This window comes from Trichogramma pretiosum, unplaced genomic scaffold (assembly GCF_000599845.2).
Source record: "Trichogramma pretiosum strain Unisexual culture from Peru unplaced genomic scaffold, Tpre_2.0 scaffold39, whole genome shotgun sequence".
Classification (NCBI taxonomy): domain Eukaryota; kingdom Metazoa; phylum Arthropoda; class Insecta; order Hymenoptera; family Trichogrammatidae; genus Trichogramma; species Trichogramma pretiosum.
The window spans coordinates 1,373,406-1,401,327 of NW_019640828.1; the positions used below are offsets into that span (position 1 = coordinate 1,373,406).

General features: G+C 40.3%; 1 protein-coding gene across 4 annotated transcripts; it reads right to left on the reverse strand.

The window, feature by feature from the left end:
* Positions 1 to 39: 39 nt before the first annotated feature.
* Positions 40 to 26,100, reverse strand: LOC106659617 (GATA zinc finger domain-containing protein 10-like). Of its 4 annotated transcripts, none has more exons than XM_023463366.1 (4): positions 25,298 to 26,100; positions 9,725 to 10,002; positions 7,566 to 8,446; positions 40 to 6,402 (listed from the first exon to the last, which is right to left on the reverse strand). In XM_023463366.1, the coding sequence occupies exons 2-4, from the start codon at positions 9,972 to 9,974 to the stop codon at positions 6,244 to 6,246; spliced, it is 1,290 nt and encodes a 429-aa protein (XP_023319134.1). In that variant the 5' UTR covers positions 9,975 to 10,002; positions 25,298 to 26,100; the 3' UTR covers positions 40 to 6,243. The 4 variants fall into 4 exon arrangements, with proteins under 4 accessions (XP_023319134.1, XP_014237719.1, XP_023319132.1 ...); XM_014382233.2 differs by having other exon boundaries at positions 9,725 to 10,005; positions 25,298 to 26,099; XM_023463364.1 differs by lacking the exon at positions 25,298 to 26,100 and adding an exon at positions 13,337 to 13,641.
* Between the last annotated feature and the right edge of the window lie 1,822 nt (positions 26,101 to 27,922).

Here is a 27,922-nt window from a genome sequence, read left to right on the forward strand (position 1 = left end):
AATACGTGGTGCGTAACTGTATATATATGTGTTTTAATGTATGCGCAAAGTTTTTTTTTTTTTTACCACACATACAAGAGAGAGAAATAAATATAGCAGATACATCCGTAAATTATCAACTCATCGTGTACAATGTTATTATTATTATTAGCTTTGCCTTTGCATTAGACACACACATATACGCGAAATTCCACCGCGAAAAAACGAGGAATGATACGGCCTCGCATTAAGACGAGCATTACGCTATTTTGCTTCATTACACCGTGAATGCCACCCGTGGACGCGTGATCGACGCGCGATCGCTTCCTCGGGGATAATTTTTGTTTATAATATTTCTTGTATTTTTTGTTTTTTTTTCGTGTTGAATATAGTTGAGTATATGTTTTGTCGTGTGAGTGGGTGTGTTTGTGTGTGGGTGTGACCAAGGTGCACGTTTTTTGTAATCTGCTTTTTTAAACACACATACACGCACGCAGATCGATTGTACATCTTCGGATAATTATAATTAATTTTTTTTTACTCACATATAAATCATACGTACGCGATTTTTTTCACACAAATATATTCACAAACTTTTTTTAGCTAATTTCGGCTAATCATCTCGTAATCTAAAACTATTACAATCGTAATAATAATATGAAAAAATAATATCGTTACTTTACGAAATAATATATTTTTGACTTTTTTTCTGTCGCTTTAATCAAGTATTAATGTATACAATAATAAAAAATTTTTCTTTCCTTTTTTGTTTTTATAATCCTTCTTATCTACAAGTGCACGTACAAGTAACGTCTACTTCAATTAATATATTAATCATTACGTTCCTATCGTGTACATATAATATCAATATATATCGGATTTAAGAAGAATTCCTCATTCTTGCTACAATACAATCGTAAATATTAATATCTCATATACGGTTCTATATAAACGTCCTCGCAGCTCGTTCGCACGACGCAAAGTGTTATTACATTTATATCATCGTTATTATATTATTTATATTTTTGTTTTGTAATTTTTTTTTCACGTTTCACTAGGGTATGATAATAATAATAATATCGTGCATATACAATTACACGTTTAAATAATCTCGTGCGTTGACATAGATCTATCTATGATAATGATATAATAATTATATATTTATGCACACACTTACATTGTCCCTTTTTTATATCGTTTCTGTGTGTGTGCATCATATATGCATATAAGTTTTTTTCCTTTTTTTAAAGCTCGACGGGGGAGTTACACATTTAATTACACGGGCGCTCGCTCGCGCATGTATGCATGCACAGCGCACACACATTTTTCGATGTGCATAGCGGCCGGCCACCGCATACATAACGCAACGGCGAAACGCGCAGGAGATAGAGAAAATAGAGAGAATAGAGAGAGAGAGAGAGAGAGAGAGACAGAAAAAAGGGCACATATAGCGTTGCGCTATCCGGTATATCGGTATGAATTTCCGGGCTGAAATATCTCCGCGGCGATCATCAGCTAGGGTAGAGAGAGAGAGAAAGAGAAAAAGAGAGAGATTCACGCTTTGATGAATCGAGGAAACAATGAAGAGAAGAAGTTGGCTATATAATCTGCCTCGGCATATCTATGCGTGTCCGCGTGTCGACGGACCCGAGACATTGACATTTAAACTCTATGTACTCTTCACGTGATTCTGTAAGGTTATTATTTCGTCTTCGTACGAGAGACTACTTTAATAATGTTGTAACTTAACTAATTTTACCTATGTCTAGTGGTTCTATGACGGATCTCTATTTTATATACGTGTATTACAAAACTTTTATATACCACGACGTTATGTTACAATTATTACGATTAGATATATCCATACGCACGCTTATTGCGTTTTACAATTATTTTAATTATTAGTTAAAATACGTTGTATATAGCCACTTGCGGGTGTTTATTATTATTTAATGTTTTTTTTTTTACTGTTTGCTTCATTTTGATTCACAACGACCATATTTATACGTTTATTCACACACATGCGACTTTAATTTACTTTATTATTATTAATTATTATTTTTCCACCTGCCTAACGTCAAAGACACAGCGAAGATTACTCATTTATTCGGGTTATACGTACAACTATTTTAATTATATATAAATTTTCTAATTATTCGTAAGAAGGGTCGTGAACAAGGGGTGGTGTTACACATTATTTTTCATCGTTTTTTTTTTCATTTTAATGCATGCGTACATATATACTTTATAAATTTTCTTCTTTTTATATTAATGCGTTAGACACGAAAAACTACTTGTTGTTGTTGTCTTTTTCATTTTGTTGATTTCGTTAATTAATTTACGAAATTGACCACTCTCTATGAGTTAAGATAGGGGGGGCCCATTCATTTATTATATATTCAACTTGATCACAATGCTTTTTTCATCGAGATTTGTTTTTTTTTTTTTTTTTTTTTTAAATTACTTTTGTTTAATTATGTTTTGTTTTTTGTTTTCTTTTAAATTGCGTTAAACTTCGTGACGATTAATATTAATATAATCCGCTATGTTTTGTCTATATTCATATTACACACGAACAAGCATACACAGTTATAATTTATTATATATTATATATAATAACATGCGTAAGATATTTGTATACGTCAAGCAGCGGTAAAAGGCGAGAAAAAAAACTTCTTGTTCATACGTTTTTTTTTTTTTATACATATATAATATGAATTATTGGTCGGTTTCGATTACGAAGCAATATGTGAGTTTACTTAGTTTGTTGAAAATTAAATTTACACGTTTACAAGTAATCAGGTAAGTTGACGTCGTTCGAAGCGTATGATTTATCGATACGCTTTTTTCACGCAGCTTCGAAATAGCCTAGAGTGCGATTGTGTGTGCGTGTGCTGTTGTTGCAGTTAAAACGACGAGCATAGAGAGATAGAGAGGCGACGCCCACGCGCTTTGTATACATAATATCTATGTAGCCGTATTATATAAATTGCGTCAGGCAAAGCCTCCTCTCTTTCTCTGGGTCAAAACGCAATTATTATTACGTCTTTCATAGACTTTCCCAATCGGGGGGTATCGTCGTCGCGTTTATATTATTAAACGTATATACGTTCATTCGTTTTATAATTAAAAATGTAAAACGAGTTAATTCTATTTTAATCATGTGCGCACACGTTCATTCTCGCGAAATTCATGTAAACGGACGAAAAAAAAAATTAATCAACGCGGGTCCGAAATTGAAGACCGAATGAACTTTTCATTAGGCCGGCCGTAGCACGCGCATTCATATCGTCCAGTCGGAAAATCGAGTCGAGATTTTTTTTCCGCGCGTGTGTTTTGCCGCTACCACCCACGCACAACGTTATTATTTACGATGAGAGAGCTGAGAGCATACTCGACCGCGATTAAAATTTATTTGTTTCGCTCAGTGTTAAAGTTAATGAACGAATCGCGGATTTTTCTTTTACGCATCGCAGTTGTGCGTAATTTTTTTCGTTGATCGTCGATACATTTTTTACGCTCGCATCCACTCACGCACGCACACGCACGCATTATCTTAAATTATTTTTTTCATCAACGCAGTAGCAGGTTTCGATGCATCTCGAGGGATTTGATTATTTTTTGTTTATTTTCCTGCACTTGATAAAAACGACGGGAGGAGAGAGAGAAAGTGATTTATGTATGTTTCACAGCGCTTTTGAATACTTGTGTGTTTTGTTTTGTTTATTTGTTTCTTTTCGGTTGCACTTATAATATTTTATACTTTATATTTAAACCGTGTTTTTTCCCCGCGAAATCGAGTTTTAAGCCGATTGGGAAAGCCTTTTTTTTTAACTCCTGCACACACGCACACACACAGACACAAACACTTTATTGCACAAAGAAAATAAAAAGAGTCGCGCACGTACAGAGAGGCGTTGCGGGGCTAAACAATTTCATATTTTATTCATAAAGATGCGCGCAAACACGCAGACATCTACAGACACAAATACACCACACTCACACTGACGTAATCGATAAAATCGAGTGCCGCTGCTGCTGCTCTCGAGACTTTCGATAAATATTGCACGAAATTACAATGCGCGCATACGGCTCGTTACTCGTAGGGATATGAAAGAAATGCGGTACTCTTTTATTTTTTTTCTATTCAACTCGTTTGTCGTATATATGTACACGATAATAAACAAACGGAGCGTGAATCGTACGTTTAAAGATATATTTATAATATTTATGTACAGAGCATTTTGAATTTCGATTTTGCAAAAAACTATTGTGTTACAAGATTTCGTTATTGACTCTTAGGGTACAATATTTTTATCGTAATATTAATATACTTTTTTTCCTTGCAATAAGTTAATAATGACTCTAAACTTGTTTTGTTTTTATTTTATTGCGTTTCATAAAATTGAACTTTTTTTGATATTATTAGTTATTATTTTTATACGACGTCAGTGTGAGTATTGTTTCGGAGAGAGGGTCACCTCGTTCGCGCATTTTTATTGCTCGTGGAAATTTGACAATTGTTTATGATTTTTTTTTTGTATCATAAAGGCATAACCCTCCTCTGCACGCGTCGCGTCAAACGGAAAAACTCTCGAGAGCTAAATTTGAACACGAAAAGCGAGAGAATTTTTATTTATTTATTTCTTTTTTATTTTATGTTTTGTTTGTCGACCACGTCCAGCTTCCCTGTTTATAATTATTTGGCTCTCTTAGCCGGAAAATATTCAGCCGCGCGCGGAAAACGCATTCGTTAACGCGTTCGCGAACGTCAACTTACCCTTGTCAAAGTCATAGAGGCGATATAATAAAACGAAGAAAAAAAATACCGCGAGAGACAAAAAAGAAAACAAGCAGTCGATAGAATGTTAAATATGTACTTTACTTTTATGTCAATGAATATTTTACAGCGTAGTACAAAAAAAATAATAATAAAGAAAGAAAAAGTAATTGAATAAATTCGAGCGGTTACTCTTTCCTACTCGTACGATCGAACGTCAGCGACAATTCCGAGAGAGAAAAGGAGAGAGTGATACAATATAGATAATTCACAAGCCTTGAAAAATTTCGAAAAAACACGAGCATGCATTTTTTGTACAATCAATTCTTAAATTTTTCACTTTTGGTTCGTTCGTTTGCGTGTGCGGCGTCGCAGCAGCGCAAGACGTAGAAAAAAAAGTTTGAAAAAAAAAACACCACGAGAGATAGTCCTTATATCATTCCTAAATGATTAAATTTTATCGCTATTCTTTCATTTTCTTTACAATTATACGTCGTAATTTTTTTATTTTTCTTTTACTTCGTTTAAACATACGTCGTTTGCACAGACCTGAAAGAGCTCGTTTTTTCATAGCATTTGATAAATTCGTAATTATTTTATTTTAGTTTTTTTTTTTTTACATGAAAAAAATTTTTTATCATTTTTCCACTTGTTTTTTTTTCTCAAGCAATTAGTCGTACAATAACCGTGCAAATCGTCGTGCAAGAACGATCATACCGCGTCTTGGGCGCCATAATTTTAGGAGAACAGAAAAATCATAAAGTCCATTCAGTAGTATAACAAAATAATAAACTTTCATTATCGATATATCTTACAATTATTTTATGTATATCATATTTACTTTTATCGTTATAAATCTCACATCGTCTGCGATTAACTTACGGATTATAATATCGAGATAAGGGATCGTAATAATTTTTTTTGTTTTCTCGTAATAATTATTGTGTTTCTCACTCGCGTGTCTCGCAGCGCTTCCAAAAATCACACACGTACGTACAAATACACATTTAAATTTTTGCAGCATTTATATTATTTATCATTATTATTATTATAATAGCCGAAGAGCGAGCCAAAAACGCGCGAGGCCGATTGTTCTTTTCTTTTTTTTTTTGTAAAGGATATATATTACGCGATTCGTGAGATCAAGTGACGCGGAGATATAGACAGAGAGAGAGAAAAGAATTCATAATCCACCGCAGCGTCTTTACGGCTCGCTCTTGGCCGTCGTCATCGTCATCATCACCATCATGTCATCATCATCATCAGTTTTCTAACGCGTATAACGTGCACCCTGGTCTTTTCGTATTATTTTTTGTTTTATTTTCATTACCATTATCATCGTCGTCGTCATTGTTGTCGTCGTCGTCGTCGTTGAGACAGAGAGATAAAGAGAGATCGAGAGACAACAATTCGCAGCTAACGTCGGCGGCGTCGGCGGCGATTGTCGTCGTCGTTTTTTCGGTGGGTCGCGAACGCGGGGGGGACTAGCACTTGCGATTGTTGTTGGCGTTGCTGTTGTTGAGCCTGAGACGGTCCTGGCGTCGGGGCCGGCGAGCCTTGCCCGTCGAGGCGACCTCGCGCACCTTGTTGCCGCGCTCCAGGCACTTGCGCTTCGACGACTGCGCCGACCGCTTCTCCAGCATCTAAAGTCGTACATATCAAGTTTTTATTTTTCGTACACGAAATAGGTAAAAAAAACTCGTGTCAACACCCTCCGTTCTATTCGTTATAAAGTTAAAGATGTAGAAAAAAAAAGATGAAAAAAATAATTAGTTTGATATGTTTCGATGACTGCGCACGGAGAAATAGAGCTAGAATAAATTACCGTAATGATCTTTGTTTTAATTTCCACGCAAAAATTTTAATCATAATAATCAATTTATATAACACAATTAGTTACATTTTTCAAACTACTATAGTAAAATTGTCTTTGAATAGGATTTTACTGTTAACTCATCGGCCACTAGATGTCTCATTGCCAACCCGCAAGTGATGAAATTCATATTGGTCTATATAATCGATCTTCTATCTGCGTGGAACTGTCATAGAAATTTTTAGGGCTGTGCGAGTATCCGATTTTTCGATTTTTACTCGACTCGAACTCGACTCGAACTCGGCGAGTCGAGTTCGAGTCGAGTCGGGAAAATTCGAGTACTCGAGTTTTTTCGAATACTCGATTTTTTTTCGAGTACTCGAGTTTTTTCGGGTACTCGAATTTTTTCGAATAATCGATTCTTTTCGAGTACTCACAATGTATTTCAATTTTAAGTAAATAAATGGTGAATCATCAGTCTCTAGACCACCTCTCTTTGTGTGTACATGCTTATAAGTTTGATATTCGCAGCGGATTGGATTGGAAGAAGAAAATAATTTAATTGTACCGCACTTCATCACACTTACAATCACGTACACACAAAAGGAGGGGTCTAGAGACTGTTAATTCATCATTTATTCACTTAAAACTTGAATATATTGCGAGTATTCGAAAAAACTCGATTACTCGAAAAAACTCGAGTACCCGAAAAAACTCGAGTACTCAAAAAATCGAGTACTCGACTCGAACTCGAGGAAAAAACTCGAACTCGACGAGTCGAGTTTTTTCGAGTACTCGCACAGCCCTAATAATTTTAGCTATTTCGCCAAATTTCTCCGTGCCACGATACTGCCAAATAAATAATTATAAAAAAAATGGTATTGAAGGTCAAATTACCGAACTCCGCCATGTTATATCGGCCAAGAGATCGTGATGATCCTGATTATCACGCGTGCCCTGACTATCCCACCATGCGTAATTTCGTTCACAAACCTTCTGTGCCGAGCGCATCTGTATTATCCGCAGGTTCTCGTCGCCCCGGGCGTTCCGCAGGTCCTTGACGCTCGAGCGCCTCTGCCCGGATGGCTGCTGCTCGACCACCTGCTGCTGCTGCTGATTATTGTTGTTGTTGTAGTTTTGATTGTTATTGTTGTTGTTGTTGCTGCACCGATGGGGCGACGTGTTGTGTTGCTGATTGTGATGATGAGACTGGTTGAGATGATGGTGATGATGATGATGATTGTGTTGATGCTGACGCTGCCGATGAGTCAGCTTCGGTTCCATCATCGGCTGCTGCTGCTGCTGCTGCATCAGCTGCTGTTGATTGTGTTGTTGTTGTTGCTGGTTCTGGAGGACATTGTGATTCCTCGAGGTCAGCGGGTACCGCGGTGGCAACGTGGGCGCCGCGATGATCGCAGCGGCGGGGGGCATCCTCGTCGTCATCGTCGCCAGTCTTCCTCCGCGATGATTGTCGTTGGCGGCTAACGGAGCCACCACCACCGCCGCCGCCGCCGAGTTTGGCGTGGCACCGGCGGCCTTGACCACAACCATGGACTTGGGCACGATTCTACGCTGACGATGCTGCTTGGACGAGCTGCTCTTGCGAGGATGTTGTTGCTGTTGCTGTTGATGTTGTTGGCCGCTGCCGCTGACGCTGCGCAGTTGAGAGCCGAGACCGAGGCTGGCCTCGCTGCTGGCCGATCGGTAGACCGACATGCTCGGGTGCTCGATCAGAAGATCCTCAAGGGGCGACGTCTCGACGTGGACGGGGCCGGGCTGGGTGAAGCAGGCCGGCGGCGTGACGTACCAGGACTCGTCCATGCCCGCCTGCTGCTGCTGCTGAGCGGTTGCACCGGTCGTGCTCGGTCCATCGACTGTTGGGAAAACGAGAAAAAAAAATTAAGATTTTATGTTATCGATGTGATCGTTGTATATGTGTGGCAATTTAAAAGGATTTTTTTAAAATAAAATTGTCTTTAACATCAACAAAATACTCTGTTGAAATTTAAGAACGAAATTTATAGAGAAAAAAGTTATGACCGATTACAAAACAAAACTTTGAACGCGTTTTTCTGGAAACCACTTTATTGAGAGTCCGATCTTCATGTTTCTTGTCTTTTCAATCGTTACATCTTTCTCTAATAAACGAACTTCTGAAAAGTTCAGAAAATTATCCCTAATTTTTTTTTACGTGGGTGAACTCACCCGCCTTTTTTCAATTTTTCAAAAAAACTCATGCCAAAATCGTAAAAAGCAAAAATATCAAATTTTGAGAGGTTTATCCGTCAGAAAAAGTTATAAATATTAAAAAGATATATGAAACATGAGGATTAATCGTTCACCAGTTGAAACGAGGATTTCAGTAAATTTCATCTCCAGTCGACAAAATGTGTCTTAAGACCCTCAAAAAATTTGTTTTTAGTTCAATACGTAAGGAGTAATACTCAAAGGTACGTAGATTAATCAAATTCAGAGATCTTGTCATCTAAAATGTATTCGGTCAAAAAAATTATAGATTAGAGAATTTTGTGAATTGAGGAGTTTTTGAAGAAATTAATTAATTAATGAAAATGGAACATTTAAAATGTTGAAAAATGTAATTATTAAATTGGCTTGTTTTTAGTAACTTTTTGTTTCAATTATGATAAAAATATTGAGAGAATTTTAAATGACGATTCCAACCATTTAGACTAGTTTACACGATTATATAACTTTAAACCTCCGCCACTAGATGGCGAGTACCTTTTTTTCGTAAAGCTACAAGTAGCAAAGTCAGAATATTTGTATAAGTCATGATAAAAATTAGTAGGTATTCATAAAAAAATTTATTTATTGTTAACTGATTTTTCGTTGATAGAAAACTAGCCATAAATTATCGAGCATTGCCACCTGAGAGGTTTCGAAAAAATTTCTTTGAATGAATAATTCAATATTAATTATTACTTATATATTATAATTATTAATAATTGAATCTTTATTTCACTCGAATATTTATTTTCGAGGTAAATTTAAATGTAAATTTCTTTCAAAAGGAACGAAATTACACGGCCAAATTTATAAATTAAAAAGAAGTTTTTTTGCAAATGGTCACCAAATGAATTAAAGGGCTCGAAATTAGACTGCCTATATATCCAATTATTTCCGGCACTCACCATGCTGATCGACGAGGATCCAATCGTCGCCCTCGACCTCGATCTGCCTGAGCCTGGCGTTAGCCAGCGCCGTTCCCGCGCTGTTGGGTATGGGCTGGGCCATCGTCGCCGCCGAGGCCAGATCCGCAGCTTCAAGGTTGTTGTTGCTCGCCGCCGCCGCCGCAGATGCCGCCGCCGAAGAGGAGGAATCGACCTCGCCGTCCTCGGTGCCTCCGGCGCCCATCAAGAAGTTGGCGATTCTGCTCAGCATCCTGTTGCCGCTGCTGGTACTCTCCGAGCTACTGCAATGATTGAAAAAAGAAAAAATTATAAGAGTTAAAATAATAATAAAAAAAAAAAATGGTTAGTAAGTGCTATCGAAGGACGAGAGAGAGAGGATAGAGAGATTACGACGAGAGTTCGCGATGCCATGGTAATTGAATTTGAAGTTTAATCGAATAGCCGCTGCTCGCTCGCGAGAGAGATGAAGAGATACAATATATATATAGATGCGCGGAGGATAAGCGAGAAACTTCCCGCGAGCCGCAGCTGGGCAAGGTTGACGCGATCGCGTAGTGCTGGAAGGCACGCGCAACAAAGTCGAAGGTGATCCCTTTATATTATTTTATATTATTTACCCAGCCCATTTAGTCGCTATGTTCTGGCGACTGCTGTCTCATATCATACATTTTTGTACACGCACATAGTATCAGCCACACGAAAAAATCGAAGACTAGCAGAGGAAGCAGTATCTGCAACTTTGGCATCAGCCAGGGCACCAGGTAGCGCAGCACGAACAACGCGGGCATACACATCAACGATATAATATCCGCCAGGGCGATAAAGAATAGGAACAAATAAATAGGAACGTACTTTTCTCGAACTTGAAAAACGTATTGGAAATAGCGAGGCGCGTAGAGGGTTACCGATAGAGACATGTTTTATTTTTGTTTCGCGTAAAACGCGCGCAAAAATTAAAATTAAAAATTTGCAGGATAAAATAAAGAAAATAATAACTCACGGAAAATAATACCAGAAACGGATAAACAGGTGCTTTTTTAAATGTATCCGACCGATTCGCTCGCTAGCAAGGATTATGTATCGCAGCAGCTTAGAAAAATTCTAAGTTCAAACTCTAAATTCGCCAAAGTATACGAGCTCGCGTCTCTACTCCGATCCTGGACCGTACGCGATGTTGCACGCGCGACTTGTCAAAAGCGACTGACCGAGCCTACATCTCTTCCAAAACAGTTCGCCCACCCATAACAACAACAACATCTATTCTTTCTCTTTCTCTCTCTCCTAAATCCAGATAGGTACGAAACATATCGTCCGCGTTTCATCATTCGTCGCATATGTTAAGTGGTGGGAGTATAGATGTGTATGTTTTCGTTTTGGTCGCCACCTGTAAACCCGTATACACAACACATATAACATCATCTTTTTCTCTCTTTTCTTTTTTTGAACGAAAGCCAATTACACACGAGCGAGAGTGAGAGAGAGAGAGAGATCTGGCCGAGCTCTCGTGTGCCACTCGTGCTCTATACGCTTTTATATTAAAATACTAAACTAAGAATAACGAATGTCAAAGCTCCTCTTTTCTCTCTCTCGCGTAGTTACATCTGTGGGGGGATATATAACACGCGCGCGCGCCAATATATATATTGAGTTTCACGCTTGCGTCGCGTGAGCACCACTCGGTGAAGAGCTGCTGCTGTAATAATAATACACAGTAGTTGGAGTAGTATGGAGTCGATTTATCGATTCTTTTTTTTCCTTTTTTCTCTGTATCATATAGACACAATCGAGGATATCTATCGAATGGAAAGAAAGAATCACACAGAGAGATAGAAATTCTCGTCGTACTCGATACTTTTAGCAATTAGTGCTTGCCAAATCGCGCGCGATGCATCAAGCACACAAGCCTTTGTTGTTCGTCGTCGCATACCGACGAAATGAATAAAATACGAGACGCGCCGCGCGTTTATTATCTATTTCTCTCGATGTGGATGTGTTGCATCGAGTAATCGGATCGCACTACGGGTTTCGTTTCGCGCAGCTGGCCTCTTCTGTTTATTACTTTGAAAAATTTTTGCAATTTACTTCCAGGCAACTGTGCACGCGCGTTTCGTGCGCTTTGTTACATCGATCTTCGAGTGCAATTTTTGTTATATTGGCACTCGATCGCGTATGGACGAAGCGTTAAAAACTTTTCATTCGCGCGTTCGAGAGTCGTTTATCCGTTTCTCTCTCTCTTGACCAAATTAAAAAAGTGACGTACGCACGAAGGTATTAAATAGTTTTCCGGAATTTTCGCAATATACTCTTTGAAACGTTATACACACTCTTGTTCCAAACTTTTGGCAAATGAAATTTCGAAGTAGAATAGACGAATTGATATAAGTACGTGGAGAAACTTATATAGAAAAAATTGCCAAATGTATAGAAAAAATTACTATATTTTATAGTAAAAATTTGATATTTCTAACCTATGACAAAATTTACTACTTTTATTGTAATTTTTCTTATGTTTCTGCTGATTTTTACTATATTTCTAATAAATTTTGATAAATTTTATAGTAAATTTTATTACAAGACAGAAATGTCACTTTTTTACTAAAATTTTTTTAATTTTTCCTACATATTGGTTTCTCCGTAAGCTTTGTTTTTTTCAAAATTCATCGTATCACGAAATTCAATGATTTTTTAGCTCAAGAGAAAGTCCTCACTTTAAGGATCTTTAAACGTATGTATACACCCGACCCACTGACCGATACTCGCGTTTCGTCACTCCTTTAAAGCCACTGTAAATCCGCAACTGTATTGCGTCGCTAATTTTCAATTTTCGAACGCAAAACGAAAACAAAGGCACGAAAATTACGCGCTTTACAATAATTGCGACGACATTGAATTCATTATCGCCGCCCCGAGCTCGAGGAAAAGAAAGAAAGAAAAGCAATTGCACAAACTGCGTCGTATGCATCGCTCAACGACGACGACACGACGACGACGATGATACGAGTCGTGTGCGAGCAGCACGTGTCGCGCGATCGACTCTCTTTCTCTCTACGACGCGATAACGATTTCGATACTTTGTGCTTTTTTAGTCGACTCGGACATCGGCTCGAAATAAATAAATAAATGTATATAAGGCACATCTATAGGTAACGGCGCGTAAGTTAAGTGCGGTGACGCATAATATACATACACAACGACGGTCACGAAAAAAGAAAAAAAAAGAAAAAAAAAGGAGAACGAAACAAAAAAAAACAATGCTGAGCGCACAATGAAATCATGAAAAAAAAAGTACGCTGCACACTTGCGCGACTTTGCCACTATACCATAGAGTCACGAACGCACACACACACACACACACATAATATACATGAAAAATAAAACAATGAGCGATCTCTCGCTAATACACTCGCGTACACACACACACACGTATACGCGCGTTTTTTGCGTCGTTAACGCTACTACGGACAGCGCGCCGCTGAGGCAGCATCATTATCATCATCGCTCGACCCGAAATCGGCGCGCACTTCCTCTCCCCGCGCGTAATGTATAAAATACTATACAACATGAAAATTTATAAAACGCTTAACGCCGAGGTAAAAAAAAAAGGAAACTTGCCTCTTCTGCGCGTTGTGCATCCTGTGGCTCTCTCTCTCTCTCTATGTGTTCTATATTTATATATATATCAACTAATGTCTACGTCACGTGCACCAGTAGAGCCACCACACACGCACACACTATATACTCGATCGACTCGAGATCGCTTCTGGGTAATAATATAATAATCGTTTTAGAAAATAAGGGGAACACTTTAGATGTGTGCTGTTACTGCTGCTGTGCTGCTTTTGTGCCGTTGCTGCTGCTGCTGCTGCTAATAAAGCAGTTGGCGAGAGACTGAAATGTTGCTGCTGCTACTGTTGGCTGGCTGGCTAGCTCTAAGCACGAAATGCTCGTCTTCTGCTTCATATATATATCGCGCGGATATTATATGCAACGCGACAAATTTTCTTTTTTTGCGCGCCGCGCGCACGAAGAGCGAGAGATAAAGTGTACATATAAGATATAGAGCAGCAGCAGCAGCAGCGCAGCAGCGAGTTACATAAAAAGCATAAATAAAAAAAAAGCTCGCTCTCGATCGTATACAGTACCCACCGAAAAATTTGAATTTCAAAAACGAGCGGTATAGGATAGCGTGTATCGGAGAATATACGGAGATCTCCGTATAAACGATATATAGTATATTCGTGAAAGATGACAACGAATGGAAAAGCTCGAGTATATGTATGTGTACGTGTGCGCGCGAGTTTATAAGCGACTACTCGGCTGCGCGGTGCCGTTGACCTTCTTCTTCTTCTTCTCTCTCCTTTTTTTTTGTTCTTCTCTTTTTTCTGCTTCTGCTCGTATTATAACATACATATACACACGAAACTTGCAGATATATAGAAGGTATACGTACACGAAAAGACGTACATATGTAACGCTACCGATTTTCTTAACTACGCAGTTGTGTGTTTATCCTTTCGCGTATTACTGGCCTGCTAAATTTATCGATGCTCAAAAATAATAATCTCCGCATACGCGTTTAGTTTAGAGTTCGGTAGCAGCAGCAGCAGCAGCAGCAGAAGCAGCGGTTATATGCAAGCTCGAGCTCGAATGACGCCAGAGTGACAGAGAATAAAGAGAGAGAGAGAGAGAGAGAAAAATCGTACAGCACGATATGCATACGTATATTTTTTTTTATTCATAAATTGCCTGCTCGACTTGCAGTGCTGAACGAGCGACAAACAAAACGCGCATAGTCTCCCTTTTATTTTTTTCGTTCTCGTATCGGCTCTCGGACAAATAATCGATTATTCCCTCGCGATTCGTTACCTCCTTTCTTTTTCATTTTTTTTTTTTTTTCGTTTTACACCGTCGAGAACCCTTTTCTTTTTATCAACGTAATATTGGAAAAAGCGTCACTGCGCGTCGTTGATGATCCATTAAAAATAACGCGTTTTATATATAATGCAATATATATAAAAAGAAGAGTTTATTTGTCCTGCAGGCCTTGCGCTTTATATCTCCTAGACTCTGTAGATATCATACCCTATATATTACACTCCTCATGGAATAAACGTATAAACTCGAGGCTCGTTAAAATTAAATTGTCCCGTGCGCTCGAGTGACTTCTGTGTATATATACGTATGTATATACACTCGACGTCGCTCGGGGGAAAAAATACACATACACGTTTTAAAAATATCATCACTTCGCTTCGAATTTTTCCCATATTTAACGCGGTGAAACTCGGTCAAACAAATTTTCCTCACCAAAACGTTAATACGCGCGCATTTCGTTACGTGTAATATCGCGGCCACTGGTTAAGTAGCTATACGTAATAATAACCCAAAATAAACGCGCGGTTATAGGCGTTTGTATACAAATCATGCGGTACCACATACATGTTTGGGCGCATAATTGAACGCGCGACTTTTGTTTGTAACACACATTGATACAGCTATACGAAACTAGTCCATACCGGCATTAGCGATTAATTTCCCCGCTTAATAATCAATGGAACTTTATAGATATCGCATACGCGCTATCGCAGTTCGAGCTTTCTTCAAACGAATCGGAGGACTTTTCCACTATCTATCAAAAAAAAAAAAAAAGTAATACGATACTCGCCATACGCGTATACATTCGTATTTTATCCGCGTGTGCATCGGACGGTGCATATATAAAGCCTTACATATCAATATTTAATATTCTAGTCTGCGCGAGTGCGCGACACGATCCATTACCTTGAACGTACATTAAAGATACTTCGAGACTCGGCTAAATATCTGCCGCTGGATTTAAATTTTTTTCTCTCTTTTTTTTTCACTCGACGCGAGATAAAACGAATTACGCGGCTGCGCGGACGAAACAAAAGAAGAGAGAGAAAAAAAACGGTCATGGTAAACGAGGATGCGATTCGTGTGCACACATATTGTGTGCGCAATGTTTGTTTGTGATCATCCTTGGGACTCGGAAAAAGGTACACACATAGTCTTTTGGAGGCCGCTACAACGACGGCGTCTAACGCAAATGTATATAAAATACATTATTGTAAAAAATCGCATCCGTACGCGTGCGTAATTGTCTCGCTCGATCTTTATATGACGTTATGTATCTCGGAGTTGCATTTATATGGGAAAACGGTCGAGTCGAGATAGATAGATAATAATGAAACTCGAGCGAGAGATAGACTCCGCGAGTCATCGTCGTCATCCCGTACCCGCAAGAGTCAAGGACAGTAGCAGTCGCAGCAGCGGCGACTAGACAAAGATTCGATATGCCTCGTCAACGGCTATATAGTTTGTGCGACTCTCGAGTGTATATCTATGTACACAAAAGTCGATCGATAATCCGTATACGTCGCCTCGCTCGCGTCATTATTATTATTATCATCATCATCGTGTGTATGCTCTCTATATAACTATAAAATAAAAGCTCGCACGCGGAAGAGTCCAACGAGCCGCGCGCGAGTGTCTAATCGATCGACTCTATACATGTGCTAGCCTAATCGAAATGGAAAAAAGTCACGCGTACGCAGACAATGAAATAAACGAAAAAAAAAAACGGATAAAAATATGCATATCGACGGCTAGACGACTACAAACAACTATACTGTGCAACGAAGCTTTATAGTACATATATAAGTCTGACCTTTGCGCGCGCGCGAAAAGTCAAAGCCGCCGCTATTCGTATTCTCGCTTAGCGGCATTATTTAAGACGTTATATAGCACTGCTATATACACGCAGCAGCACGCGTGCGAGTGCATAATATATATATCTATATAGGTACTGCAGCAGCGAGTTACGTGTGTATTATATACATATATACACGTGTGTGGCATGTGCGACGACGACGAGAGGAGGAAGGAGTTTATATTGGCGACGAGCTGGCTCGGCGACTCGCTCGCTCGCACGCATATTCGCACACGTTTATACGAATCTTAGCGCAAGCTCGCGCGATCTATATCGATGCGTCGTATATCTGTGTGTATAATTTACGAAACTCAATGCGCGACTTCGTAGTCGGAGTCGAGCGTTGAAAATAAACGCTCGCCGCTATACTATTGCTGATGCTGCAGCTGCACAGATCCGAAGTTTCGAGAACACGTTTTTTTGTGTATATTGGAGCACGTATACACACACACAAGATCGAGATGCGATGATCGAGCTTTTATATACGCGCTCGCGGATGATATAATTCGCGCCCGCTCCGTGCCCGCTGCTCGCCGCATGCCAATGTAACGCGGTGGCAATTAGATTCGAGTCGTTAAAAACCTTACGTCATTGTGTATCCAAACACATGTACGCACACACACAATTATAACCGCAAGCACAGGCACGTTTATGCATATACATCGTCTGTGTGAACCAGAACATTATAGTCGAGGTATACGCACTACTACTTTCGACCCTTTGTATAGCGTACATCGGCACACGTGCGTGCTTATATATATTTTCTTCTCTCTGTCTCTATTTTTCTTTGTATGCACACACACACACACACGTACACACAGTGCGATAAAGAAAGAGCTTTGACATTGACAACGACAGCAGAAGCAGCAGCAGCAGCTGGCTAATGATAGCATAGCATCATCGTTTTTAAGCTCTTACATCATCGCGCACGCGTTCAAGCGCTCGTTATTAGGCGCATTAGAGTCGCGCTCGACGTACATATACACACGTATAGGGTCTCTCTCGGCACACTGCAGCTATACATTGCATATAATCTTGGGCACTATACGATATAAATCGCGCCACGTGGTTTTATTATTTTAAATATTTTAAATATCATACGTACACACACGATGTATGTTGTGTGCGTCATCGCGTAACGCACAGGGCCAATCTTCGTTTATTATATATATGCACCTATATAAGCGAGCGCGAGAGAGCTCGAGGTATTAATTTACTCTCCCGCGTGCACCACTGTTGTGGGTCACACACGCACGCATACCCACACACACGCGAGAAGTATATATACGACCGCCACACATTATATACGTAATGGCCAGGCAAGCGCAAAATCGTAATCGTAATCGCGCGGCAATCAGCAGCAGCAGTAGTTGCATACGTATAGCTTTAGTGCAATCGATAGTCATTAAGGAAATAAGAGAGAGAGAGAGAGTCGCAAGCTCGGGCACACCCGCCCACCGCCGCAAGCTCGCACACGCGCGCGCGTATTTAAAGAGCTTTTCTCTCATTCTCCCTCTATATACTCACTTAGCCATAAAGAAACTTTAAAGCCTGTAATAATAACGTTATTTAAGGCTTACGTATATGCACGTTTCCTCCTATACTATATGCACGCGCGCGTCGTGCTTTATAAACTTTTTTATAAGCTTAATCGCGGCGTATCGCAACGAGCTTTTATAGTGAAAAAACAAGCAGTGGGTATATAGGTACGGTGCGTGGATCGCCGAGCTTTTTGTGTGTGTGTGGGTAGTGCACGTATACGTGTACGTAACTAAATTTAACCGTTGACGCGAGAAAATGACGAGTGCGCTGCTGCGCGATTACTACCGGTACATCATCATTCTGGTATATGTACGAACGAAGTTCGAAACGACCTCGAAGCGATCGCTGTATCGACGTTACTCGCCGATTTCTATACATTGGGGAAAAAAATTCACGCGTTGGTACGAATGTCAAACTATTTGTTCCTATACACAGCTAAGTATAGCGTCAGGACATTTTTATTCTATCGTCGCTGTATTAAACGCGACACGACGACGACGAGCAGGAGAAGACGAAAAAAAAAGTACGAGCGACCTCCGCGCGCACGTGACAAGTTATACAGACGTGTATATATATAATGTATATAAACCGGCGCGAAAATTCGCCTCTTTTTTGTACGTATAATGTATTATATATAAACGCCCGTGTGTGTGTTGCTGTACCTTCGGAAATCTCGAAGGTGAGCGAGAGAAAGAGCTAGAGAGCGAGTGAGAGAGACTGGTATCAAAGAGCAAGTTCAAGGCCGCAGCAGCAGCAGCAGCCTCCGCGCGCGCGAGCTGCACTCCGGTATTATATACACACACACATATATATAATAGTAGCGCTATACATAGATAAAAGCTCGACCAATACTCGGCTCGCTGGCGCGGGGGCGGAAAAAAGGCGGAGGAGGGATGTGTGTGTGTCTGTGCATCTAGAAACTTCTGCATTAAATCGGTGGATTCTCGTTCTATACTCGCGTGTGTGTGTCTCTGTCTCTATCTCTAGTAAAAATATCGCAAACTACAAAGAGAGAGAGAGATTATCGCTCTGGTGTTACAATTGCAACGTGTCTATATGTACGATACGATATTATTATTGCTGCTGCCGGCGACCTTGGAAAGGGAAAATTTTACAAATATACACGCGTGGCAGCGCGCGAGGTTTAAATTTATAACAACGCCAAGCCGAGCGTACATAATACTAGCTCTGCCTCTGCCTTTGCTCTGCTCGGCTCCTCTATTTCTGAGCTCTGCTTTTGCTGGCGCGCTAGTATAAACCAGCCAGCGCGGCTCTCGACTTGCCTCTTCTGCGTGAGCTATGTAACACGAACAAAATCGATATACGTATATATACGTATGTACACACACGTGTTTTATACATATATAGGTATGAGAGACGCGTGACGTGTACACGTGTATATATAATGTAGTGCACTTAGCCGCGCGGATATAATAATACCGATAATAAAATATAAGTACGTGTGTGTGTGCGTGTGGTGGCGATCTCGCGCGTCGATGGAAAATTTTTCTTCAAAAAAAAAAAAAAAAATAGAGTAAAAGAGATGCTAGCAGCACGGGTACATTAAGCTCCGATGATTTATACTTGATAATCTCACTCGCGAAAGCTCGAGAGCAGTGGTAATAGCGAGCTTACTTCGTTGATATATACCATTGCCTTTCATTGTACATAATTGTTTGACGTTTTGAGAAATTGTTTTTTGCATCTCTCGAAAATACGAAAATATTTTACACTGCGCCCGGATGTATATTATCGACGTATACGTATAACACACATTTTGGCAGATGCAACGAGACTCGCGTTTTTCTTTTTCTTTTTTTTTGGAGTCCGACCAACCAACACCCCTACACGCCAGATAGAGATAGGTAATATATATTCTCTCCGCGAGCTTGTTTATTATTTTTCTTGCGTTATACCGACCATTATACTTCTGTACTACTCGGAATTCGAGACATAATTCGCGCGACCGCATTTGGGAATATATACAAATATATAAGAGGCTACACATTACGAGCGATTAATCACGCGAGACGACGAATTGTATACCGACGAAAAAGATGACAATGCGCTGCTGCCGTTGCGATATTATTGTATATGACGAGAGTCACGCGATTATCGAGTCGTAATATTCCAAAGTCGAGATCGGCGGTACGCGTTACGTAATGATTCGGCTATATTGCGGATCGCGACACTTACGTAGCGAGACATGTAAGATTGTGTGTAACTGCGCTTTGTTACGAATGTGTATATCGTATGCATAGATAAATAATATAGGTATGTATATAATCGAACGAGAAAAAATTCGCGAGAATATATAATAACATCACGTTCGTTGTACACCGTCTGCTGCGATGTATCACCACGGGTGGACGGGAGGATAAATGGATAAAAAGAGGAAGCAACAAAAAAAAAATTAAAAGACACTCGTGATATTATAATGCGTATTACATGGTCGAAAAGTAGCGCGATCGTTCCAGAGGTCCAAAAATACATAGATATTCTCTTGGTGTTCTCGCTTTTGGGACAGATCTAGGGTTTGTATAGTTAACTCATTCGTTGTCGCTAGATGTCGCATTAAAAACTCGCAGCTAAATTAGCAAAGTCAGTGGCTCATACGATGCTGTCGTCTTTTAAATTTGATTATAATTGTCTTGATGATCCTCTGATTGCGTTACGATCGAGCTTGAAGAAGCGATGGGCCAGAATCGTGCGTACACTAACGCCGCCGTCGCCGCAGCTGCGGCTGCTGTGGGTGTATAGAAGCTCGCAAGAGCCGGGCGAACGTGACCCAACTATAATACCCGATATTTTTACGATACGCGACGACGATGATAACCCAAGTAACCCTAGCCCGAATGGATCACGTCCATCGAGCGTGGACATATTAAATCTGTATGTAATATACAGCCGATCGCGCACGCGTCTCTCTTGCTGGATAAATACGATTAGAAACATCGAGTAAACATAAACACACACAGACAGACACATATATGCACACGTGCGAGAGAGGCGCGCATATGCACGTTATACGTATATAAATCCCGAGCTTCCTCTCACTTTTTAGCTCTCGGACTCGACTACTACTACTGCTGCTACTACTATATGCGTTCCTCTCTACAACTCTGAGTGTATATATATGTGTGTGCTCTCCTGTGTTTATGTGTGCTGCTGCTGCTGCTGCTGCTGCACGAACTGCGCAGTATGTATATAATGCAACCCTGCGCTATACCGCGCGATCTCTTTTGCGGCCGCGCGCATTGTAAGCAGTGCAGTAAGTGAAACAAAGGGCCTATATATGTGCCGATGATCGCAATTGCATTTAATAAAATATGTTATCATTATAACGTGGATATCGACGTAAACGAGAGAGAGAGAGAAAATCCAAGCTCAGATTTACAAACTTATTATGCACGGAGAAAAACCCGGAATATCGTTAAGAATCGGTAAGTATAACATAATAAATATCGTATCGTAACTTTTGTATACGTATACGCGCGCGTGGATTATAACCATTTTTTTCTCTTTTCTTTTTTTTGTCTTCTTTTTTGCAAAGAGAAAGTCTCTCGCGCGGAGTTGTACTCGAAGCGCGTGTGTATACATAATATCGCGTGGCCCCAAAAACGACTCGAATTAAAACGCGAACGAAAAAAAGAAGTAATCCGAACGATCGAGGCCGGGCTCTTCGATGGGCCAGCTCGTTTAAACAAAAAGCGGAGTTCGATAGGGCTTCGATATTCTTTATTTTCGATACACGGACGTCGAAAATAGTCTCGCCTCTGCAGCACAGAACGGTATTATGATATTATAATATGTATGTGATACATGCATATATTATGAGAGGATAACGCGCGCGCATTTAATCTTGCTACCACTAACTGCGACACGTATATTTCATATGTATACCGCAAATGTGCACGCAACAAAAACACATCGCCACCACCATCATCGTCATCATCGAGTATACACAAACACACACATATCCAGAGCTCTAATGTAGCTGCTGATCTCCCTCTCGCGATCGCGATAAGGTGAAAATTTTCCTAATCCACCGCAGCGCACGAGAGAGAAACTACTCATCGAGTACTGTGCACTGTGCACGCGCAACCGATGTGCAATACAATAATAATATCGTCATTATCGTACGCACGCACACGTCCATACATGGGAACAAAAAGCAACAATTGCTATATATTTTCAAGATTTTTTCGTAACGATTGTCAATATTAATTTCGGTAAGAAATCCATTTTCAACAACAACAACAACAACAAAGAAAATCTCGTGCAATCGCACACATACACACACACACACACACACCGATGTGTATCATGTAGAATAATAATCGGTCGAGAGCTCGAGCGAAAACAGCTCGAGTTTTCACTTTGCCTTCTTATTATAAACGAGTGGTAGTAGTAGTATTCTCCGTAATGTGCATTATACGCGGCGTGTTGCGGCTGCGGTGTATATAGTATATATGCGAGGATTAGCGCGCGAAAGAGAGATAAACAAACGCGCGAGCCTTAATTTTCTCTTCCGCGCGTGTGCTGCGTTATAAACTACGCAACGAAAGTGTGTCAACGCTTTATGATACGACAATGATGATTTCCTATAATTCGAGCTTCCTCGTATTATAGACGTGGATATGGAAAAAATGTGAAAATTTCGATTAAAAATGACTCGCTTCTGTATCGGAGCAGCTTTAAGGTATATAATATGTATATAGGCTCATCGCTAAAGACGTCGTGGTAGTTAGTAGTCGCTTTAGGTGCGGCACGGAGAGACATACGTCAAACGCACAGACACACACACAGACACGCGATAATAGCAATATAGGCAGCTGAGCTCGTGTTACATACGTATATAGCACATACGAATTTCTGCAGTGGTGTTGTGCATTAGCGTCGGGCCGCGCGCGTCGACGACGACGAAATGATGAATGCACCTACACAAAGGCTCGTTAAGGCGCGTATATAGCGCGTCAAGCCTATATATATATATCTATGCGCAGGTGTGTGTTGTACGACTACTACTGTATATATGCATGAAAATCTAATCGTGGAAAAATAATGGGCTAAGACTTTTTGTGTTGCATATATAGCATGTATATGTATAACACGTAAACAAGCGAGCCATATAAGCGCGTCGTCTCTCGTTCTAGAGAGAGAGAGAGAGAGAGAGAGAAAGAGAGTCGAAGTCAGCAGCGAAGCTCGTGTCTATGTGTTTGTGTGTGTTTGTGTGTGTATGTGCGCAGCCGACACACGAGCTGCTGCTGATGATGCTCGAGCCAGAGCGAGACGGAGCGAACAAAGGATCCCCTTGCGTTTCCCCACCCTCGCCTGTCCGCCTGCCTGCCTGCCAGTGCCCGCCGCCGCGCGAAATCCCCCTTTTTCACCAGACGTGTACACAAGCTCACACACACATTTATAAACACACAGAAAGTAGAAAGACCGAGTTTGTATTTGTGTATGTATGTGCGTTATTTGTTTGTAACTTTGGGATAAGCACATATAGTTTTGGAGACGCGTAATTTTATACGGAGCTTTTTTGTCTTTCGTGCTTGACGATGGCGTTTCGATTAATTTCGATCGATATTACACAGCGACAAAAAAAGGAATCGATAAAGAAAGAAGAGCAAGAAGAAGCTCGAAAAATTAAGAGTCGTTTTCGTTTGTATACAATAAAATATATATCGGAGCAAGAGAGAGACGACGACGACAGAGTTCGCGGCCATTTAAATGCAGCCGAATGTATGTTGTGATACACATATATATACGTGTCTGTATGTGTGTGTTGTATACATCAGCAGCGCCGAGCTCCGAGCGCAGTGCGCAGTGTGCGCGCGCGCGTTCGGGGGATTTAAAGGCCTATATAGGCCTATCGTGTATAAAACGTAAACACTGCGTTTCTTTCTCTTTCTCTCTCCTTCTCTGCTGCTGCTGCTGCTTTGCCGATGCTTGTATACTACTACTGCTGTCGTCGTCATATGTACCCACGTATATAGCGCGTGTGTGTATATATGTGTGCGTATGTTTTGATGCTTCGTTATAAGCAAAACAAACTCCGAAACGCGCAGCGCAGCGCGCAATTCCCGATGACAGCAGCAGCAGCAGCGGCTCTGCTGCATCGACGTTATGTGGCATTTAAAAGGCACAGAAGCTGGTATACTCGTTAACTGACACACACAAACACACAAACAGACAACAACAACAACAAAAAACCTTGTGTATAAAGGGTATACAGTAACAGCAGCAGCAGCTGATACAAGGATGTGTGTCTATGTAGTAGTTATACGTTTGCGTGCGCAGCAGCAGCAGCAGCAGCGAAAGGATACTTTTTAAACATTTATATACAGAAGGCAGCTAGCTAGGTAGGCTGCTAGGTAGCTAAGGCAAAAATACACATATATATATAATCAAGGAGAAGGGGAGTGAACTGTGTGCTGCGCGCGGAGGAGCAGCAGCAGAGCTCGAGCTCGAGGTGTACACACTGTACTATATGTAGGATGCACTTCTCTCTCTCTCTCTCTCGTTGGGCACAACGATGGAGTTGAGAGAGAGAGAGAAAGAAAGAAAGAAAGAGAGCTTCTAGACTCTCTGAGACAAAGAGACACACTGTATATTACACAAACACACACACAGAGAGACAGGGATATATAACGACGCTCGAATTCGCCAACATCGATTCTCTTCATCAATCGACAAAAAAAACAAAGATTTTCGGGGTTTTCTCATTGCGATGACAGCATCGAAACACGGAAATTCGCGAGCTTCCTCGTTCGTTATGTATGTAACACGACAACGGTGCATATATACACGTATCGTACATACATCACACGCACACACAAAGGTACAAGTACACCAGCACCAGAAATTCGGATCGATATTATATTTCATAAGCCGTGTGTCGGAGCACAAGCTCGTCTCCGCAGCACTTCCTAGAGGCTCTCTTTCTCTCTCTTGCACACTTGCGGACACACGGAGCATATATACGAGAGAAAAGAAAAAAAAGTTAGAGAGAGAGAGAGACGGAGACGGAAAAGAAAACCTTCTTTCCTTCCTTTTTTTTCGTACACTTATCATCGTCGTTTGCACACACACAAACACCCACAGGCGCACACACATACACGCTCGAACACAATTGCCAACTCGCACGCACGCGCACACCAGGCCACCACGTATATAACGTTATTTTATATTAATGTTTATATTTGTGTGTGTTGTTGTTTTTAGTTTTTATTATCGTTAATGAAAAAAATTATATACAATCCCCAAATAAAGGCAGTAATTTGACAGTCGACACTTACTTCGTTTCGTTTATAACTCTTGACTCGCTCGTGTGTGATTAATCTTGCGTACGTGTGTGTGATTCACTGGTCGGCTCGTCGTCGTAAAATTCACTTTTTGCGTTGTTGTTTGTTGTTGCTGTTGTATATAGCACTCTTGAATCAAAACAACGCACAGAGTCGAGAAATCGCTGCTGATTCTTCTTCTGCTTTTTGTTTCGGAATAAAACAATAACAACAATATAACTACTCGTCGATGGATTATTTATCTTTTTTTTTGTCAACTGCGTCTGGTCCTATTTAATATATCTGTGTTTGTTTCGTGTACGACGGAGGTGTCAAACTTTATTTCCTTTCGTATATTATTACACGTTAATATACAGAGATAGACGCACACAGATACATGTACGTACAGATAGAGTAGATAAGGGCTCTTTTATTTCTTGCTCTTTTTTTAAATAAAAGTAGCAGGTTTAGCAGTTACGCGAAGTGTTCGATGATATATTTATATATTTAATAATTATTTATACACTTGGAAGATTGCTTGTTGTGTATAGTTCTTTTCTTTTAAATTTAACTTTTATTAACTTATATACGTGATATATTTATATATTTATATTACATATATGTTTGTGTTTGTTATTGTTGTTGTTGTTGCTTGTGTCGTGTCGGTGTGTAATGAAGTAAAACGCGCAACGCCGTGTTATGCGGTTTTTTTTTTTTTGTTTTAGCGGGGCGTCGTGATGTATATTATGTGTGGATATTGCTGCTGTCGAGGGCTCGCGGCAGCGACTGACTGACTGGCTGACTGCTGCGGCTGTGTATAAGCATTGTAGCACACAGCAGTCATCGTCGTCGTCGTCGTCGCGGGCTGGCAGCAGCAGCCAAGCTATAACCAAGCCAACAACACACACACACACACACACAAAGATGTGTGCACTTTATATCTATACAGTGCAATGCCGTCAGAATCGAAGGAAGGGGGGAGTTGGTGCTGGTGTGTGTGTGTGCTCGAGAGCGGACAGTCCGGGGGCCGAGGGCATTTAACGGCCGCGCAGGAGAGGAGAAACAACCACACACACACACACACAGACGCGCACAAAGCACGATCGAACGTACGTGTAGCTGTGTGTCAGCCCGTCAGCTGATCTCCGCGGCCGGAGCTGGTGGGGGAGGCTCTACTCCAACGACACACACCGACACGCGACGGTGCATACACGCGCTGCATTGTATGTTTATATATCAGCATCAGCAGCTGCGCAGAGATACAAGCGAGACGGAGATAGAGAGAGAGAGAAGAGCTTCGTTGTATGGGTAGTATATAGAGCAGCGGCTGCGCGTAGTGCATCGAGGCTGCCAAGTGCAGTGACGACGAAACGCGGCGCATTATTAAAAACCCGCGAATTTCAAGTCTACTTTCCCTTCGTACGCAAAGTTCCGAGTCGTTGCAAAAATCGTAACGACGTGGCATAGCTTCGAGTCACTGATCCTTTCGTGTTCTTGAATGCAAAGCTCGAAAGCTCCGATCTCGACCATGAAATTTATACGCGTGCGTCTGCGCGAAGGGAAATACTGAATCGAAGATGATCGCTTTCGTGAGCGAAAATTTGTAGGGGATAATTTTCTTTTATATTAGTTTATTATTAGAAAGGAATTATTTTCTTAGTTCAAGCTCGGATTGACCAATGAACGTCCATGATTATTATATGTTGAAAACTGAAAAGAAATAAGCTGAAGACAGGTATTTATACCTAAGAAAACTTTGTTTTGCCACTTGACGGTTTACAACACTCCATCTGTCGGTGGAATCAAAAAGCTCTGATCATGATAAATCTTACTACGATACAAAACGTATTTCAAAATATTTGAAAATATTTGTTATACTTTGCAACATTTTTCATCGATATTTGTCTTTATCATTATTTTTATATCGGTCTTATATTTCGTCTTTCCGCAGTGAATTCAAGCGAATTTGTCTGACTTTGATTTAAAATCAAATTTAAACGTTTCGGACCAAATTTTCACGAGCTTTGGGGAAAATTGAATTATGCAAACTTGCAATAAAAATATTCATTTCAAAAACTGAGCATTTGATTAAGAAAAAAAAACATCCACAACCGGACTCGAACCCGAGACCATGCAGCCTCCTGAGCCATCGTCAATGTTTACCTACCGTAGCTTTAAAACTAGTATTAACGCTAAATATAGGTATTCCAAAAAAGTCGCAATTTTTATTCATTTCGGTTTGTTTTCGTGAATACGACATTTTCACTGTTATTTCGAAGTGGATTCGTCACTTCTGAGGGGAGGTTCTCAATAAGCTCGATCAAAGTATAAATTTTTTTGTTGTATTTTCGAATTGCTTATACTTTGAAGAATCCCTTGCTAAAATTTTGTAAAAAACCATGTTTTTTGAGACGGGCGCAAAGATATCTCAGAAGCTATTATAGATATCGAGATAAATTTTTGTTATTTTAAAGGGATATAAAATTATAATTTATTTTTTTTATTGTTAGTTCACTTTGTAGAGCAAGAAATGTGCAAAGACAATGTTTTTGGCAAATCATTTCAGTAAAAAATTGGATAAGTTACCTTGGCGCTTATGGAGATGTATTTTTTCGATGCATATTATTATTAAACTATTCG